General features: G+C 39.9%; 1 protein-coding gene and 1 long non-coding RNA gene across 2 annotated transcripts in view; one reads left to right on the top strand and one right to left on the bottom strand.

The window, feature by feature from the left end:
- The window catches only part of man2a1 (mannosidase, alpha, class 2A, member 1), a 233201-nt gene that overhangs the window by 123160 nt on the left and 90893 nt on the right, over positions 1 to 19148 (bottom strand). Inside the window, exon 9 of the mRNA XM_072583645.1 lies at positions 17910 to 18106. Within this exon, the coding sequence (XP_072439746.1) occupies positions 17910 to 18106 (197 nt within the window). The remainder of the gene's footprint in view (positions 1 to 17909; positions 18107 to 19148) is intronic.
- Positions 1 to 19148, top strand: part of LOC140485362 (uncharacterized) — a 107702-nt gene that overhangs the window by 39781 nt on the left and 48773 nt on the right. The window lies entirely within an intron of this gene.

The raw sequence follows: 19148 nt of genomic DNA, 5'->3' as shown, positions 1-19148 counted from the left end.
GATTGATTAAGAAGAGGGAAATAGAATAAGTGGAAGTGTGCATGGAGCCTACAAACTTATCAAAAAAGCTTCTGTAGATATGTGAAGAGAAAAAGATAGTGAAGGCAAATGACCTTTACAGTCAGAAACAGGGCAAGTCATAATGGGAAACAAAAACCTACAAATACAAATACAAACCTATTACAAATAGGTTTGTAATAAAACCTATTACAAACAGATTTTAGTTATGCCTTCAAAAAGGACACAAACAACATCCCAAAAATGTCTAGTGAGAGGAACAAACTGAAAGAAAATCAGTATTAGTAGTGAAATGATGTCAGGGAAATTGATGGGATTAAACTGGGCATGATAATCTACATCCCAGAGTACTTAGGGAAGTGGCCCTAGAAATGGTGGATGCATTGGTGGTCATCTTTCAAGATTCAATAGACTCTGGAACTGTTCTTATGGATTAGAGGGTAGATATTGTGACGCCACTTTTTAAAAAAAGAATTATAGTCTCACGTGGATAGTTTGGAAAACGCTTGAGCCCATTATAATGGATTGAATAGTACAGCACCTGGAGAATACTGACAAAGTTGGATAGAGTCAGCATAGATTTACAAAAGGGAAGTCATGCTTGATGTAGAGTTGATAAGGGGGAACCCAGCAAATGTGGTTTACTTGGGCTTTCAGAAGGCTTTCGATAAGATCCCACATAAGGGTTTAGCATGTTAAAATTAAATCAGTTGGGATTGGGAGGGTAGTGTACTGACAGGAATAGACAACTGTTTGGTAGAGAGGGAACAGAGTAGGAATAAATGTTTTTTTTCCCAAGTGGCAGGCAGTGACCACTAAGGTGCAACAGGGATTAGTGCTTGGACCCCAGCTATTCACAATGATTTAGATGAGAAACTAATGTAATGCCTCCACTTTTGCAGATGAGACAAACCTGGGTGAGGGGGAACTATGGGAGGATGTAAAGATGCTTCAGTATGATTTGGACAAGTTGAGTCAATGTGCAAATATATAACAGATAAAGAAAATGTGAGGTTATCCACTTTGGTAGCAAAGACCTAAGCAGATTATCATCTGAATGGCAAAAAATTGGGAAAGGGGAATGTGTGCAACAAGAGCTGAGAGCTGCGTATCCTTGTGCATCAGTTGCTGGAACTAAGCATGCAGGTGCAGCAGGATGGTGGAGAAGGGAAATGTTATGTTGGCCTTCATAGCAAGAGAATTTGATTACAGGAGCATGGATGGCTTGCTGCAATTTTATCAGATCTTGGCAAGACCACATCTAGAGTATTGTGTCTCCTTATCTTAACAAAGACATTCTGGACAGAGACCGTGGAACGATCAGTGTGATGCCTGGGATGGCAGAATTGAAGTATGAAGAGACACTGGATCGATTAAAGCTGCCAAATTCTCAGAGGATTAGAGGGCTGCTCTCTCATTAGAGGGAGTTAACTGGTGGTGAATTTAATTTTCCAACATTAAATTCTAATTCCAAACACTGACTGGGACTGCCATAGTGTGAAAGATTTGGATGGTGAAGAATTTATTAAATGTGTTCAAGAAAACTTTCCTAATCAATATGTAAATTTTCCTACTAGGGAAGGAGCAAAACCTAACCTTCTCTTGGATAATAAGGCAGGGAAAGTGACTGAAGCGAGAGGAGGGGAACACTTTGGGTCTAGTGATCATAATTCTATTTGTTTTAAAAGTGTTATGGAAAAGGATAAGCCTACCATAAAAGTTCAAAGCTTTTAATTGGAGTACAGCAAATTTTAACATTATCAGACAAAAAATTTCAAAAGTTGATTCGATTAGACTATTTGCAGGCTAAGTGGGAGGCTTTCAAAGTTAAGCTACGATGTTCCTTTCTTTTAAAAAGAGTGAAAGGTAAGGCAAGTAGGATTAGGGACGAATAGATGAATAAAGATATTGAGGCTCTACATAGAACATAGAACATAGAAGAATACAGCGCAGTACAGGCCTTTCGGCCCTCGATGTTGCGCCGATCAAAGCCCACCTAACCTACACTAACCCACTATCCTCCATATACCTATCCAATGCCCGCTTAAATACCCATAAAGAGGGAGAGTCCACTACTGCTACTGGCAGGGCATTCCATGAACTTACGACTCGCTGAGTGAAGAACCTACCCCTAACATCAGTCCTATATCTACCCCCCCTTAATTTAAAGCTATGCCCCCTTGTAATAGCTGACTCCATACGTGGAAAAAGGTTCTCACTGTCAACCCTATCTAACCTCCTAATCATCTTGTACACCTCTATCAAATCACCCCTAAACCTTTTCTCCAATGAAAACAACCCCAAGTGCCTCAGCCTTTCCTCATAGGATCTTCCTACCATACCAGGCAACATCCTGGTAAACTTCCTCTGCACCCGTTCCAGTGCCTCCACATCCTTCCTATAGTATGGCGACCAAAACTGCACACAATATTCCAGATGCGGCCGCACCAGAGTCTTATACAACTGCAGCATGACCTCAGGACTCCGGAACTCAATTCCTCTACCAATAAAAACCAGTACGCCATATGCCTTCTTCACTGCACTATTTACCTGGGTGGCAACTTTCAGAGATCTGTGTACATGGACACCAAGATCCCTCTGCTCTTCCACACTACCAAGTAGTCTACCATTAGCCCAGTAATCCATCTTTTTATTACTCTTACCAAAGTGAATCACTTCACACTTAGCTACATTGAACTCCATTTGCCACCTTTCTGCCCAGCTCTGCAGCTTCTCTATATCCCGCTGTAACCTGCCATATCCTTCCTCACTGTCTACAACTCCTCCGACTTTCGTATCATCCGCAAACTTGCTCACCCAACCTTCTAACCCTTCCTCCAGGTCATTTATAAAAATGACAAACAGCAATGATCCCAAAACAGATCCTTGCGGAACACCGCTAGTGACGGCACTCCAAGATGAACCTTTGCCATCAACTACTACCCTCTGTCTTCTTCCAGCCAGCCAATTCCTAATCCAAACCTCCAACTCTGCAGTAGCCTACCATGGGGGACCTTATCAAACGCCTTACTAAAATCCATATATACCACATCTACCGCTTTCCCCTCATCTACCTCCTTAGTCACCTTCTCAAAGAATTCAATAAGGTTTGTGAGGCACGATCTGCCCTTCACAAAACCATGCTGACTATCCTTGATCACATTATTCCTATCCAAATGTTCATAAATCCTATCCCTTACAATTCTCTCTAAGACTTTGCCCACAACAGAAGTGAGACTCACTGGCCTATAGTTACTAGGATTATCCCTACTCCCCTTCTTGAACAAGGGAACCACGTTTGCTAGCCTCCAGTCCTCTGGCACTACTCCTGTCGACAAAGAGGACACAAAAATCAAGGCCAATGGCTCTGCAATCTCCTCCCTTGCTTCCCAGAGAATCCTAGGATAAATGCCATCAGGCCCAGGGGACTTATCTATTTTCACCCTTGCCAGAATTTCCAACACCTCTTCTCTACATATCTCAAAGCCATCCATTCTACTTATTCGTGCCTCAGTATTCATATCGACAACAATGTCCTGTTCCTGAGTGAATACTGACGAAAAGTATTCATTCAGCGCCTCCCCAATCTCTTCAGCCTCCACACGCAACTTCCCATTACTATCCTTGATTGGACCTATTCCTTCCCTTGTCATTCTTTTATTCCTAACATACCTATAGAAAGCCTTAGGGTTTTCCCTAATCCTACCAACTAAGGACCTTTCATGTCCCCTCCTTGCTGCTCTTAGCTCTCTCTTCAGGTCCTTCCGGGCTACCTTATAACTCTCAATTGCCCCTATTGAACCTTCACGCCTCATCTTTACAAAGGCCGCCCTCTTCCATTTAACAAGGGATTCCAACTCCTTATAAAACCACGGCTCCCTCACACGACCCTTTCCTCCCTGCCTGATAGGTACGTACTTATCAAGGTCACTCAATAGTTGCTCCTTGAACAAGTTCCACATATCAATTACGCTCTTGCCTTGGAATCTACTTTTCCAATCCACACATCCTAAGTCATGCCTCAACGCATCATAATTTCCCTGCCCCCAGCTATAACTCTTGCCCTGTAGTACACACTTATCCCTCTCCATCACTAGACTAAAAATCACCGAATTGTGGTCACTGTCCCCAAAGTGCTCACCTACCTCTAGTTCTAATACCTGGCCTGGTTCGTTACCCAGAACCAAATCCAGTATGGCCTCACCTCTTGTTGGCTTATCTACATATTGTGTCAGGAAACTCTCCTGCACACATTGCACAAACACTGACCCATCTAACGAACTTGAGCTATAGCTTTCCCAATCAATATCAGGAAAGTTAAAGTCTCCCATAACAATCACCCTATTACTGTCACTCTTCTCCTGAATCATCTTCGCAATCCTTTCTTCAACAATTCTAGGACTATTAGGAGGCCTGTAAAAGACTCCTAACAGGGTGACCTCACCTCTCCTATTCCTAACCTCAACCCAAACTACCTCAGATGGCAAATCTTCATCCATCTTCCTTTCCACCGCTGTAATATTATCTTTGACAAGCAAAGCCACACCCCCCCCCTCTTTTACCCCCACCTCTGACCCTACTAAAACATTTAAACCCTGGAACCTGCAACAGCCAAACCTGTCCCTGATCTAGCCATGTCTCCGTAATAGCCACAACATCGAAGTCCCAGGTACCAACCCACACTGCAAGTTCACCTACCTTATTTCGTATACTTCTGGCATTAAAGTATACACACTTCAAGCCACTCTTCTGTTTACAGGCACCATCCTTTAAGATTGATGCCATATTCCTAACCTCCCTACACTCCAGGTCCTGCACCCTAAAGCTACAGTCTGGGTTCCCATGCCCCTGCAGAGTTAGTTTAAACCCCCCCTCTAATCAAGGATTAAAAAAAAGCATATATCGGATATAGGCAACTTGGTTTAAATGAATCTCTTGAACAGTATAAAGAATGTAGGAGCACTCTCTTAAAGGGGAGATCAAAAAAGCAAAAATAAGGCATGATAAAGCCTTGACAAATAAGATTAAGGATATTCAAAACATTTCCCACAAGTATATTAAAAGCATGACAGCAAATAGAGATCAAGGAGGTCATCTTTGCACTAAACCTCAGGAGATGTATGAGATACCAAATGAATATTTCACATCAGTTTTTACTATAGAGAAAGAAATAGAGGTTGGGGAACTCAGGGAAATAAATATTGACGTTTTCAAAACAATTCACATCACAGAAGAGAAAGCGCCGAAGATCTGAGAAAATATAAAGGTGGAAAAATCTCTGTGACCTAATCAAGTGCATCCCAGGATGTTGTGGGAAGTTAGGTGGAAAATTGTGGGCCCCTTGCGGAGATATTTGTATCATCCGTAACTACGGGTCAGGTGCTAGATGACTGGATATTGGCTAATGCCGTGCTTTTATTTAAGAAGGGATGTCAGCAGAAGCCTGGGAATTATACACCTGTGAGTCTGACTTCGGTGGTGGGTAAGTTGTTAGAGTTTATTATGAAGCATAAGATTTACATGTGTTTGGAGAGGCAAGGAATGATTAGGGATAGTCAGCATGGTTTTGCATGAGGGAAATTATGTGTCACAAACTTCATTGAGTTTTATTTGAGGAAGTAACAAAGAAAACTGATGAGGGCAGAGTGATAGACATTGTTTACTTAGACTTTAATAAAGCATTTAACAAGGATCTATGTGTTAGACTATTTAGTAAAGTTAGATCACATGGTATTCAGGGTAAGCTTGCAATTTGGATACAAAACTGGCTTAACGACAGGAGAGAGATTAGTAATGGTAGATTTTTTTTTGGACTGGAGGCTTGTGACCAGCGGTGGACCACAGGGATTGGTGCTGGGTTGGCTTTTATTTATCATTGATATAGATGACTTAGATGAGAATATAAAGGTATTGTTCGTAAGTTTGCAGATGACCCAAAATTGGTGGTAGAGTGGACAGTAAAGAAGGTTAAGATTACAACGAGGTATTGATCAAATGGGTCAATGGACTGAGTAGCAGCAAATGGAGTTTAATTTGGATAAATGCAAAGTATTACATTTTGGTAAACAAATAAGGACAAGACTTTTCAATTAAAAGTGTCGCCTTGGTTGTGCTGTAAGACCTAGGGGTTCAGGTACACAATTCTTTGAAGTCTACTCAGAGCCAATAAAGTTAACAGCTTGTGAGGCCTTAGTGTTTTTTTTAAAATGTTGGAACAACAGAAGCAGCCAGATGGGTGGGGTCAAGCTCCCACAGAAACCAGGACTTTTAGGTTTCTTTTTTTCAGGAGCAGCGCTGTCTTGAAGCTGGGTTTGGAAGTTGTAGTACATCTGTCACGGCTACTGCTAGAATGTTCTCAATGTCTTTGCTCCTGAACTGAAGAATTGCATGGGAGACAATTTATTTTACTGAATTTGCCTTTGCTAAATGTGTGCTTATGGAATGTTTCTATATTGGAACAGTTACTGTTCAGTAATTGAATATTCTGGCATTCTGTTAAATTTTCCAGTAGAGATAAGTGATTCAAGTTTCTTCTTTCTTCTGTTGCATTTTAACTATAGTGTATGAAAAAAGTGTGTTTTGCTTTAAGACTGGCATTTTGACCAATTGAATTGCATTCGGAATGCAATAACAGGCACTTGTCTTGAAAATTAGAAAAAGTTAGGGTCTAGGCTATTTCCTTAATATATTTTGAGGGATTAGGTCTGATCCATAATAGTGTCAGTCCCCATAGCAAACCAGCTGTCCAGCCAACTGAACTGATTTACGACTATATTCACTCTAGTTTAGAAGAATGAGGGAAACCCATGCCGACCAAGTTTCCCAAACTAAACTTGTCCCACTTGCCTGCGTTTAGCCCTTGTTACTCTAAATCTTTCCTATTCAGGTACCTATCCAGATGTCTTTTAAATGCTGTAACTGTACCTGCATCTACCACTTCCTCTGGCAATTTATTCCACATCTGAACCACCCTGTGTGTGAAAAAGTTGCCCCTCAGGTCCCTTTTAAAGCTTTCTCTTCTCACCTAAAAATATACCCTCTTGTTTTAAACTCTCACAACTTAAGGTGAATAGCAGATGTATTTATCCCACCTATGCCCCTCAATTTTTAAACCTCTGTAAGATCATCTCTCAACCTCTCATGCTCCAGTGAAAAAATTCCCAGCTCATCCAGTCTGTCCTTATAGCGCAAACCCTCCAGTCCCAGCAACATCCTGGTAATTTTTTTCTGAACCCTCTCCAATTTAATAATATCCTTCCCTTAGCATGGCAACCAGAACAGTACTTCTATTGCAAAAAACTGGCCTCAACATGACATCTCAACTCCTATACTCAATGATCTTCTTAACCACACTGTCTATCTAGAAACCTGCAAAATTCTAAAAGGTCTAGACAAGGCAAACGTAAAAAGAATGTTCCCCAGGATGAGGGAGTCCACGACCAGGGATCATAGTCTATGGCTAGAGGGTAGGCATTTCAAGGAGGAGATAGATATAGTTATTGAGCTAAAGGGATCAATGGGTATGGGGTGAGTGTGGGAGCAGGGTACTGAGTTGGTTGATTAGCCATGAATATATTGAATTACTGAGCAAACTTGAAGGGCTGAATAGCCTACTACTGCTCCAATTTTCTATGTCTCTACAATACAACTAACCTCTTAGAAATGTAAAATGACAAGTTAGTTATTTCTTCACAAAATGTTATGCATGACAATGTAAAGGCTCTACAATTGAGGAGGAAACCTTAAGACTTGTTTTGACACTTCAACAACTTGAAATATATGTTTCAAAACAATGAGATATAAATTTAAAATGATCATAATTCATTGAAGGTACTGGACAAGTTCCACATGAAGGATCTTAACTTGGTCAACTGGAACTTGTTGTCAGGAAAAACAATGTAATTGCCAAGGCTCTGTCCAGAGTTTAAAGAAAGTTGGAGGAGTAAATGGAGACGTTCAATTATAACTCTGAAATCCAGCTAATTTTGCTTGCTGCATATGCCTGTTTTTGCAAGCTGACATAGACTTCAGGTTGATTGATGTTTTTTCCCTTCCAGCAGACTGTCTTTTCTGCCATTTGGTTGTTTCTTTTCTCCTTTGCTTTTACCATACTCTCCCTGATTCCTTGTTTCCAGGCCTCTTATCATCAGGACAGATTTCCCATGCATCAGCTTCAATCCCACTAAGTCAAGATGTCCAAACCAAGGACAGCAGGTTCAACAGAGGTGTGCTGTTTTACTTTGGACTGTTGTTGTGAAACCTAAATTGTTTCACACTGCTGTCAACTAGAGATCAGACTATATCCTTGAAAAAGAGAAGCTAACATTCTCTTCAAGGAAGACAGTTTTAGAATCACAGAGATGTACAGCACAGAAACAGACCTTTTGATCCAACTCTTCCATGCCAACCAGATATCCCAAACCAATCTAGCCCTACCTGCCAACACCCAGCCCATATCCCTTCAAATCTTTCCTTTTCATTTACCCATCCAGATGCCTTTTAAATATTGCAATTGTACTAGCCTCCACCACTTCCTCTGGCAGCTCTTTCTATACATGTACCACCCTCGGCATGAAAACTTTGCCCCTTAGGTCTCTTTTATATCTCACCCTAAACCTATGCCCTCTAGTTCTGGACTCCCCGACCCAACGGAAAAGACTTTCTTTATTTATCCTACCCATGCCCCTCATGATTCTATAAACCTCTATAAGGTCACCCCTCAGCCTCCGACGCTCCAGGGGAAAACAGCCCCAACTTATTCAACCTCGCCCTATAACTCTAATCCTGGCAACATCCTTCTAAATCTTTTCTGAACCCTTTCAAGTTTCACAACATCTTTCTGATAGGAAGGAGACCAGAATTGCATGCAATATTCCAACAATGGCCTAACCAATGTCCTGTACAGCCACAACATGACCTCCCAACTCCTGTACTCAATACTCTGACCAATAAAGGAAAGCATGTCAAACCCCATCTTCACTATCCTATCTATCTGCGACTCTACTTTCAAGGAGCTATGAACCTGCATTCCAAGGTCTCTTTGTTCAGCAACACTCCCTAGGATCTTACCATTAAGTGTATAAATCCTGCTAAGATTTGCTTTCCCAAAATGCAACACCTCACATTTATCTAAATTAAACTCCATCTGCCACGTCTCTGCCCACTGGCCCATCAGATTAAGATCCTGTTGTAATCTGAGGTAACCATCTTCACTGTCCACCACACCTCCAATTTTGGTGTCATCTGCAAATTTACTAACTATACCTCTTATGCTCACATCCAAATCATTTGTATAAATGACGAAACGTACTGGACCCAGCATCGATCCTTGTGGCACTCCACTGGTCACAGGCTTCCAGTCTGAAAAACAACCCTCCACCACCGCCCTCTGTCTTCTACCTTTGAGCCAGTTCCGTATCCAAATGGCTAGTTCTCCCTGTATCGTGAGATCTAACCTTGCAACCAGTCTCCCATGGGAAACCTTGTCAAACGCCTTACTGAAGTCCATATTGATCATGTCTATTGATCTGCCCTCATCAATCCTCTTTGTTACTTCTTCAAAAATCTCAATCAAGTTTGTGAGACATGATTTCCCACGCACAAAGCCATGCTGACTATCCCTAATTAGTCCTTACTTTTCCAAATACACGTACATCCTGTCCATCAGGATTCCCTCCAACAACTTGCCCACCACTGATGTCAGGCTCACTGGTCTATAGTTCCCTCGCTTGTTCTTATCACCTTTCTTAAACAGTGGCATCACGTTAGCCAACCTCCAGTCTTTCGGCACCTTACCTGTGACTATCGATGATACAAATTGAAGAACCTTTTAACTTAATTTATTGCAGTGTGAATTGAGCTAATATATGAGGTCTATCTTAGTTGTATCTGCCATTCAATATGTAATTTCTAGTTTATAATCAACCACAATTTGTTTACTTTTTTATGCGATCATTTAAAAGACTACTCAGCATTTTCTTTGTCTTCCTCCTTTGCAGTAAATGTTTATTTTAAAGAATAGAATCTTGTGGCTTCATGAAAGGACCATATACTTTTATTTTTCTTTATTTTGGATTATGGCACTATATCTGTATCCAGGGAATCTTATTGTCAGTGGCTCTATAATTTCTTCTCTCACTCTCTTCAATATGCTTAGATGTATCCCATCCTGGAGTCTTATTAACTGTAAGCAAAATCAGCTTATCCAATACCACCTCATCAATTTCAAGGTTTGTCAAAACTGTCTTCCTTGAAAAGAATTTCAGTTCTCTCTTTCAATGATATAGTTGAAATCTCTAGTCACTGTGTCTCTTGGTATCCAAGAGACCATGTGTCTCTTGGTATGTCACCATGATCCAAGCAGTATCTACCTTGTAGGTAAGGACAGATACAATTTATTCATTTAACACCTCAGCTACGTCTCTTGCCTCTCTATATAAAGCTCCTGTTGGTCCCTTAAAGATGCCTTTTTCTCCTTTTGCCACCTTGTTACTCCTGATGTGCAGAGAGAAGACTTTGGGATTTCCCAGTATGTTAAGCTGGCAGTCTTTTTTAAAGATTGTTTTTTGCTTCTTGTATTTGCTTTTGCACCTCCCATCTGAAACTTACGTTGAACCTGTTTGTCAATTGTTATTGACCACACAACACCTTCATAAACACATTGTTTCTTTAACTTAATTTCTGTCTCCTTTGTCATCCAGGGCCCTTTGGACAGGTGTACTCCCTTTCCCTTTAGAGGAAATAGGCCTTGAATGCACCTGAACCATCTCCACTTTGAAGGTAGCCCATTATCTAATTACTATTTATTGCACTAAATTTTGATTCTTGTATATCCTGCCTAGGTCTGTTCTTGTCCCATTGAAGTCTGGTCACCACCAACTCATTGGGAGTTTTAGTCAGAATTGATGAATGCCATTTCTCATTGCCATTCTAAATCTGATGATACAATGATCATTGACCCTTATGTTCTTCCATTGTCACTTCATTAATGTCACCAATCTCATTCCCAAAAACCAGGTCTAGCAAAGTCTCCTTTCTCATTGGACTTGATATGTGCTGCTGTCGGAAATGGTCTTGAACACAATCAAGAAATACTTATCCTTCACATTTTGTTTCAGTACCACAATCCCAATCCCAATGCACAACTAAAACCACCCCCCCACCCATTATAACTACTCTCTGATGTTTACACTTTGCTGTATTTTCCTTGCAAATCTGTATCTATATCCCTCCCAACACTTAGTGAAGTACAGATTACACTAAGGGATTTAATTATTATATAATAAAGCAAAGAACTGTGAATGTTGAACATTCTGAAAGAAAACCAAAATGTCAATGAAACTCAGCAGGCCTGTAAAGAGTTATCATTTCATGTCCAGTTACTTTTCCACAGAGCTTCAGATGTCTCAGTCCAGTGACCGAACTTGTGATGAAGGGTTACTAGACTTGAAACATTAACTTGGTTTTTCATTCGACATATGCTTGCCAGACCTGCTGAGTTCCTCCAGCATGTTTATTATTCTTGTTCCTTAGCTCTAATTAAAACAATCCTTTCTTTGAACCCTCTTGAATATTCTCTTTCTTCAGTATTCTAATGCTCTCCGAAATTAAAAGCACCACCGCTCCTCCTTTTTCTCCTTTCCTACCTTTACTAAACACCTTGTAGCCAGCAATATTTAATTGTTAAACCTCCACTATCTTAATCCAGATCTTCATTATCATATTATCATATTTCCACAAGACAATCTGTGCCTGTAACTCCTCAATTGTATTAATTACACAAGCTACATTCTTATACATGTAGCGTAACCCTGATTTAGCCTTTAGTACTTTTTCCTTAGTCTGACATCACCTACTAACTTACTATTCTCTGTTTTTGCACTATTGCCTCACCCATCATTTTGTGCACCCTGGTGTTACTTTCTAAACTTCATTCCCGACTCTCATAGCCCTGCTGATTTTGTTAAAACTCTCATCAGTACAACCAAAGGTCCCACAAGAGATGTAGTCCATGCTCTGCTCAGGTGCAGCCCATCCAGTTTGTGCAGATGTCACCTTCGCCAGTACTAGACATAGTGCAAGAGAAAGCATCAGACACTATGTTTCCAGATTCATCTTTCCAAGCTTCTTATTTCTGTACTCACTTGCATAGGGCACCAAGATCAATCTGCAGATTACTACTTTTGCAGTCCTGCTTGATAATATTCTACCTAGCTTCCTGAATTCCAGCTGAAGAATCACATTCCTTCCTGTCTATGTAATTAGTACCATTGTAGACCACTACCCCTAGCTACTTGCCCTCACTTAGAAGAATATCTAGCAGTTGTTCTGTGACACAGTTGACCATGAGCAATATGCCATCCTAGAATCTGGTTGATGATGACAAAAACATCTGTCTTCTCCTTACTGAAGAATCCACTGCTCTTTCACTCTTCTTCCTCCTCTATTGTACAGTTGGTTTACCCATGGTGCTACAGGTTGGTTCTTGTTGCACTCCACCAAAGATCCTTTACCGTCACAAATATCCAGAAAGGAAAACCAGTGAGTGAAGACGACCTTTTGGGATTCCTGTATTACCAGCCCATTTCTCTTAGGCTGCCTGGTGATCACCAACTCCCTAGCAGCCTTCTTGCCCCTATCACATGTAATCACCTCTCTCAATATGTGACCAGTCAGTTCTGGACCTGATGGATGCACCCTAGTGAGTTAAGTGCTGCTAGAGGTCTGATACTGGGAGCTCAATCCTGTGCAGCCAGTGATACTTCCTCACCATGTGCTCATCTGAGTCCAAGGAAGTATCCTTGAGATCCCATAAGCCACAGGACAGTCATTTCACTTGCTCAAGTTGTCCTGTTGTGCCTTAAACCTAAACATATACCATTATTTTAACTTTAGTTGCTTTTGCTTACCCAAATTTACTTGAACTGTGCTTGTATTATTAAACATAAACTGGGATGCAGACAATAGAAATTCTACACTCTTACTGACAAATCAATTCCCTTTCTTTGTGCCAATAAGTTCATTTTCCCTATGCTAGTACAGCAATGTGGTGTTTTTCAAAATTTTTAAGAGTTGAACCATTATCCCTAACAGTAGCTGGTTAACAACCAATTAACATAATACTTTTCTCGTGATATTACTCTTGGACCTGGGCAGCACAGGAAGGATGCTGCTTCATTGGTTTGACTCTTTCTAATACTAAACTAGACACAGTCTAAAAACTATATAATTTGCACATCACTATTCATTAAATTCAAAATTTGTAATGACCAGTGGAGTAGTAGGACCCTTTCAATCTTGGTCACAAGAGAAGCATAAACACTACCCTCTGTAGTGTAGGATTGAGCAAAGAAATCCCACATTCTGAAATACTGGGCCAAAATTCTGGACTTTTTAAATAACTTTTAAAAGTAAAAGAACAAGGTCGATAGTTGGGCGAGGTTGTGGGAAAATAACACAGACACAAAGATAGTTGCTTGGAACCATTGTTCTGCCTGAAAATCCAATTCACACATTCTCTCTAAAAGATCAATCAACTAGGTCCAAACCCCAGCCAATCCAGACAGAATGGAGCCTTGGCAGATCAACTTCAAATCAAAATGCATGCACAAAGGTACCGGACATTCCACTTAATCAAAATACACTTACACCTACTCTTAACTATCAATAAGCCAATTGACCTCAAAAGTGAACACCAGAAAACAATGGCAACACAGATTTGAGATGAAATAACAGGACACAGAGTCTGTATAACTTCTAGTCATGATCTGGGAAAAGATTAAAAATAATACAACACAAGTTTATAGTGAAACAGGTTATTTGTAAGTACAAACTTTTGGAGAGCTGCTCCTTTGTCAGGTAGCTAATGGGGCAGGATCAGAGGACACAGAATTTAAAGTAAAAGATCAAAATGTCAACAGATGCAATGTATTGAGCAAACCTAGATTGCTGCTAGGTCTGGAGGAGAAAGTGAGGTCTGCAGATGCTGGAAATCAGAGTCGAGAGAAAAACACAGCAGGCCAGGCAGCATCTGAGGAGCAGAAGAATTGACGTTTTGGGCATAAGCCCTTCACCAGAATGAAGGGGCCTCTTCCAAGCTAAGAGAACCGTTGACAAGAACCTCAGCAACTGGAAACATTTTAAAACTGTTTTCCTCAGTTGTGAGCTGAAACTCCTAAGAACCCAAAGTTTCCAAACCTAGCAGGAAGGGGAAGGCGGGTGGTGACAGTGCAGGGACCCCAAGGGTTAGAAGCCTGAAGCAAGTGTCTCTGATTAAAACTGTGATTTAGCTTCGAATAGCACTTTAACCTGTTTAATTTGATAGTGTATTTAATTACTGTCCTCTATATAATTGTGTCAATTTCATTCTTTTATTGCATTTGGCTTTTTAAAAAAACTTCTTGTATTAGACTTACCTTTTGTAGTTAAATGAATGCAGAGATTCTTTTGTCCTGAACCATCTATCTACTGCCTTCTTCATTTCACATTCCCTAAATAAATCCAGTGTCAGAACCAGGGATCTGGGGGTGACTTGAGCCACCTAAAAATCTGGAAATTACTGATTACAAACCAGAAACCCTACAGTAGTCAAGATGAGGAGTCCCGAAGGGTGTGGTGCCTACCTGCTGCCAGGGTTATAAGACCCATTGGGCAAGGAGAGGAACTTGGCAGTGGGAACAGAAAGATCCAATTATTACTGCCCATGTGGATACCAAGGTCAGAAGAAGGATTAAGAATATAAACTGCTGAGGGGTCTGAGCAGCTAAGAACTAAATTAATAAGAGTATTCAAAAGGAAGGAGACCGGTCAGCTAAACACCTAACATTGATCATTGGAAAATGCTAGAATCTATCATTAAGTAGTTAAATGTGATCGTAATGCCACTGGACCAATAATCCCGAACCCTGGATTATGTTCCAGGGACAAGGATTGAAATTCTACTTTGGCAAATTATGAAATCTGAATTTCATAGAAATCTAGAATAAAAAGTTGACCTAATGACACCCATGTAACTTAAAGTCAATCTGGTTCACTAATGTCCTTTAGCAATAAAATCTGCAACCTTACCTGGTCAGAGTTGCTTTTACTACAGCACTGTGGTTGATTCTAACTGTCCTCAAGGCAATTCGGGATGGGCAATAAATGCTGGCCTAGTCAGTGGCATACCTCGTGAACAAAAAGTAATTTTTTTTAAAAAAGTATAATTTTACAATAATTAAACATAAATCAGGCAGGAACAAGATGGTTTTGTGTGAGCAAAAGCATGTTTGAAAAATGTATTAGGATACTTTGAAAATATAACAAGCATGGCACATAAAAGGAAGTTAGTAGATGTACTGTATTTGGATGTCCAAAGGCCTTCCGTAAGGTGCCACATGAAAATTACTGCACCAGTTTAGACATCCCTGTGTTGAAGGTGATGTTGAGCCAATCCATGATTCACACTAAATAACATGAAACAGCACGTAAGGATTAATGGATCATTTTCAGATTGTCAAAATGGAACTACAGAAATGCCATATGGATCAGAGTCGTGACCTTGATTGTTTACACTCAAGCTCAATGACCTGAGTGAAGGGACAAATTGCATCGTAGCGAAAAGTGCTGACAATACAAAGGCTGGTCAGAAAGACAGGTTTGAAAAAGATACAAAGATTGTGCAAAGGGATATAGATAGGTTTAATGAATAGGCAAGAAAATTAGCACAAAGAGTATAATGTGGGAAAATGTAAGGTTGTACATTTTGGCAGGAAGAACAGAAAAACATTTAAATGGAGGAAGTCTGCTGACTCATTCGGTACAGGGGCTATACATCAGACAAGGAATGCACTTTGTAAAAATCAATAGTATTGAAATTGTATTGAAGCACCTCAGATTTGGCACACAGAGAAAAGTTTATTTCTATTGTACTTTCTCAGCGCTTTTCAATTTAGAAATATTTGCCCTCAGGCTCTTAAGGAATGTAGGTTACAAATATTCAGATTTTTACAACTATATTAAGGCTTCTCAGAGGAGAACTTGCAGGCAGGAAAATGTCATTAAAGCCACAATCAAATCAGCGATGATCTAAATGAATGACAGAGGAGGCTCAGTTTGCTGAATGGGCTACTCCTTTTCCTATTTCTTGTGATCACACCATACCCGAACCTCAGTAAGGAACAATTTGCAAGAAGCCTGTGTTTATGTAAAGATGGTCTTATTGAAATCTGCCACCTGCTGCAGCTATGCTGCAACCTCAGATGTGGAAAAAGTACATAGGGAAAAGTGATAATGTCACTATACCTCTAATCCAGAGGCCCAGGCTAATGGTCTGGGACTATGAGTTCAATACAAGACAGTTGATTGAAATTGAATTTAAGAAATAAACCGATAATACAACTACCAGTCTCAGTATGGTAATCAAAACAACAAATTCATTGTTATAAAAACCTATCTAGTTCACTAATGTCCTTTAGGAAAGGAAATTTGTCATCCTTCTGTGAAGCCAGACCCGCAACAATACTTGAGTCTTAAAATACTCTCATCTCAAGGGCAAATACTAATGCACAACACCGATATCTACATTGAAGGACACCTGCATCCCACGAAAGAATAAAACGAAACAAAATGTCTGGCTCCAATTTGCATAATGCCATCTCTTCTTGTACAAGATAATTCACGCAGGCTCTCCATTTGTTGACTATAATTTACACTTCATTTTGTCAAGCCTGAAAGCAGCAACGCCAACAAGCAATTAGTTGCCTAGGATGGCACAAAACTGCTGCAATTTTGCATCATCTTTGCATTAGGTTAAGAGCAGAGGAGATGACCTGGAGGGTGCAATGAGAGAGAGACTCACTGAAATCCTTGTATAGGGAGGAAGAGAGCTTCTTCAAGGAAGGCAGGGCAGAGGAGATGGCTTGGATGAGGAGTATAGATACTATTTACGTGCAGAACAGGTGCCCCTTTGTATTGTGGTTACAGAACACTTCTAAAACAACAGATTATAATACTTAATATTTAACTTGCATTATGTTTATTCCTAAAACAGCAGTAATGCATAAAGTTCCACACTTCGTCAATATGCAAAGTTATTAATAGTGATATTGAAAGATAATGTATACAGGATACAAAGGCTCTAACAGTTGTAACAGTACTGTAACTGTTGCTCTAGCAGTAGCGAGTGTCGTAATAGCAATCTACCAAATGGTGAGCTAAGACGACAGAAAGGTAGCTAACAACAAAGATCGTATCTAATAATTCCCTGCTTTACATTTGTATTTTAATCCATTGACAGTGTAAAGGTCTACACACACTGGACATGGAAAAATCACCTGGGGAGCAGTCAAGCTCAAGGAAAGTCTTCCCCTAAGTCAGTGATTTTTTTCTCTTTATTCATTCAGGGGTTAGAGGATCTTTCAGGTGGTGGTGAACCCACCATCAAGTGGAAGTAACTGCTTCAGTTGAAATCAAAGACCACACTGACAGAATGAAGAAATTGCAAAATCATTGGGTAAAACTGAAGATGAAATAATCTTTATCATATTTCAGTGAACATCTGAAAACAAGTTCTAGAAATTCTATTTGCCTCCAAAGTGAGAGTTGAGTGGAGATTAGAAAGATTGACTCAAATTCTGCACAACAAGTGTACCAATTAGTCTCCGATCTTAAATAGCAATTATCTAAATGAGGAGAAAGTTTCAATAACTTTATATAAGTCACATATTTATGAAACCTAGCCATGCAGTTATTTAAAGACCACTATTTATAGTATTTATAGAAGCCATGATTCTTGTAAAAATATGCTTTTCAAATATTTTTCACTATTTCACTGACACTTTCAATGAGGCTAGAGAAAAACAGCAATTAAAATATCTAAGGTATTAGAACTAACACACAAACTCAGTATTTACCTCAGGTGTGATTCTAAAACTCTGTCCATTCGCTTATAGAAGGGTCGGGAGGTAAAATATCCACTCCAGTAATGGTCATCTCTGTCTGCATAGGTAAAGAAGTCCCCACTCAAAATAGGAAACGGTGATGGTGCATTTCCTGATTCAGTAGTTTTATGGAGAGCATCAAAATAATCTGACAATGTTCCAAACTGAGCCTAGAAACAGAATATCAAACTACTAAACATTCAAATATTGATGGTAATATTAGAAGTAAGCTCTCCTTCCTACGTTTCACTACATAGATGAACTATTGCCCATTTCTTGAGTCACAAGTTCTGCTTTATCTTCTCAACTGATTAAATCTTAACATACAAGAAGCAACTATGACATTGTCCCCTGAAACAATATATTTTGTTTCATTGCATATCAGCTAACCACAGGGTAATTTATTTTTAAAGTAAAAAGATGTTAAATAATCAAATATATTTTAGACTTTAGACTCAACAAAGAAAAATGCACAGTAGCTCAGTGGTTAGCACTGCTGCCTCACAACACCAGGGGATTGAGGTTCAATTCCAGCCTCAGCTGACTGTGTGGAGTTTGCACATTCTCTCTATGGCAGCGTGGGTTTCGTCTGGATGCTCCAGTTTCCTTCCACAGTCCAAAGATGTGCAGGTTAGGTGTATTGGCCATATGAAATTGTCCATAGAGTGCAGGAATGTGTAAGTTAGGACAATTAGCCACGAGAAATGAAACATTATACAGGAGAGGGGTGATTTTGGGTGGGATGGTCTTCAGAGAGTCGGTGTGGACTTGGGCCGAATGACCTGCTTCCACACTGGAGGGATTCTATTCAATAGAAAAACTGAAACATCACAAATGCTATAATGCACGACCATTAGTCATACCCATTTTGGAAAACAATTCCTCTAACTTACAAGAAATTTCAAGTAAGTAATCCATTTGGCATTTGCAGATGCTATACAGTTTTATGTAAACCAAGGCAAAAGTAAGAATCAACAATGAATTATTAAATAAAAATAAAAACTGTGAGAGAAACTCAGATCTGATAGCATCAATGAAAAGAGAAACAGACGTTTTGACTCCAATGACTCTTCTTCGGATCAGAAAACATTAACTCTGTTTTGCTCTCCACTGATGCAGTCACACCTGCTGAGTTTCTTCAACACTTTCTGTTTTTATTTCAGATCTCCGACAACCACAACATTTTGTTTTAATTTAGAAAATTAAATTTTG

This window comes from Chiloscyllium punctatum, chromosome 2, assembly GCF_047496795.1.
Source record: "Chiloscyllium punctatum isolate Juve2018m chromosome 2, sChiPun1.3, whole genome shotgun sequence".
NCBI classification, from domain to species: domain Eukaryota; kingdom Metazoa; phylum Chordata; class Chondrichthyes; order Orectolobiformes; family Hemiscylliidae; genus Chiloscyllium; species Chiloscyllium punctatum.
The sequence above is the reverse complement of the archived record's forward strand: the minus strand, read 5'-3'. Positions and strand labels throughout refer to the sequence as shown.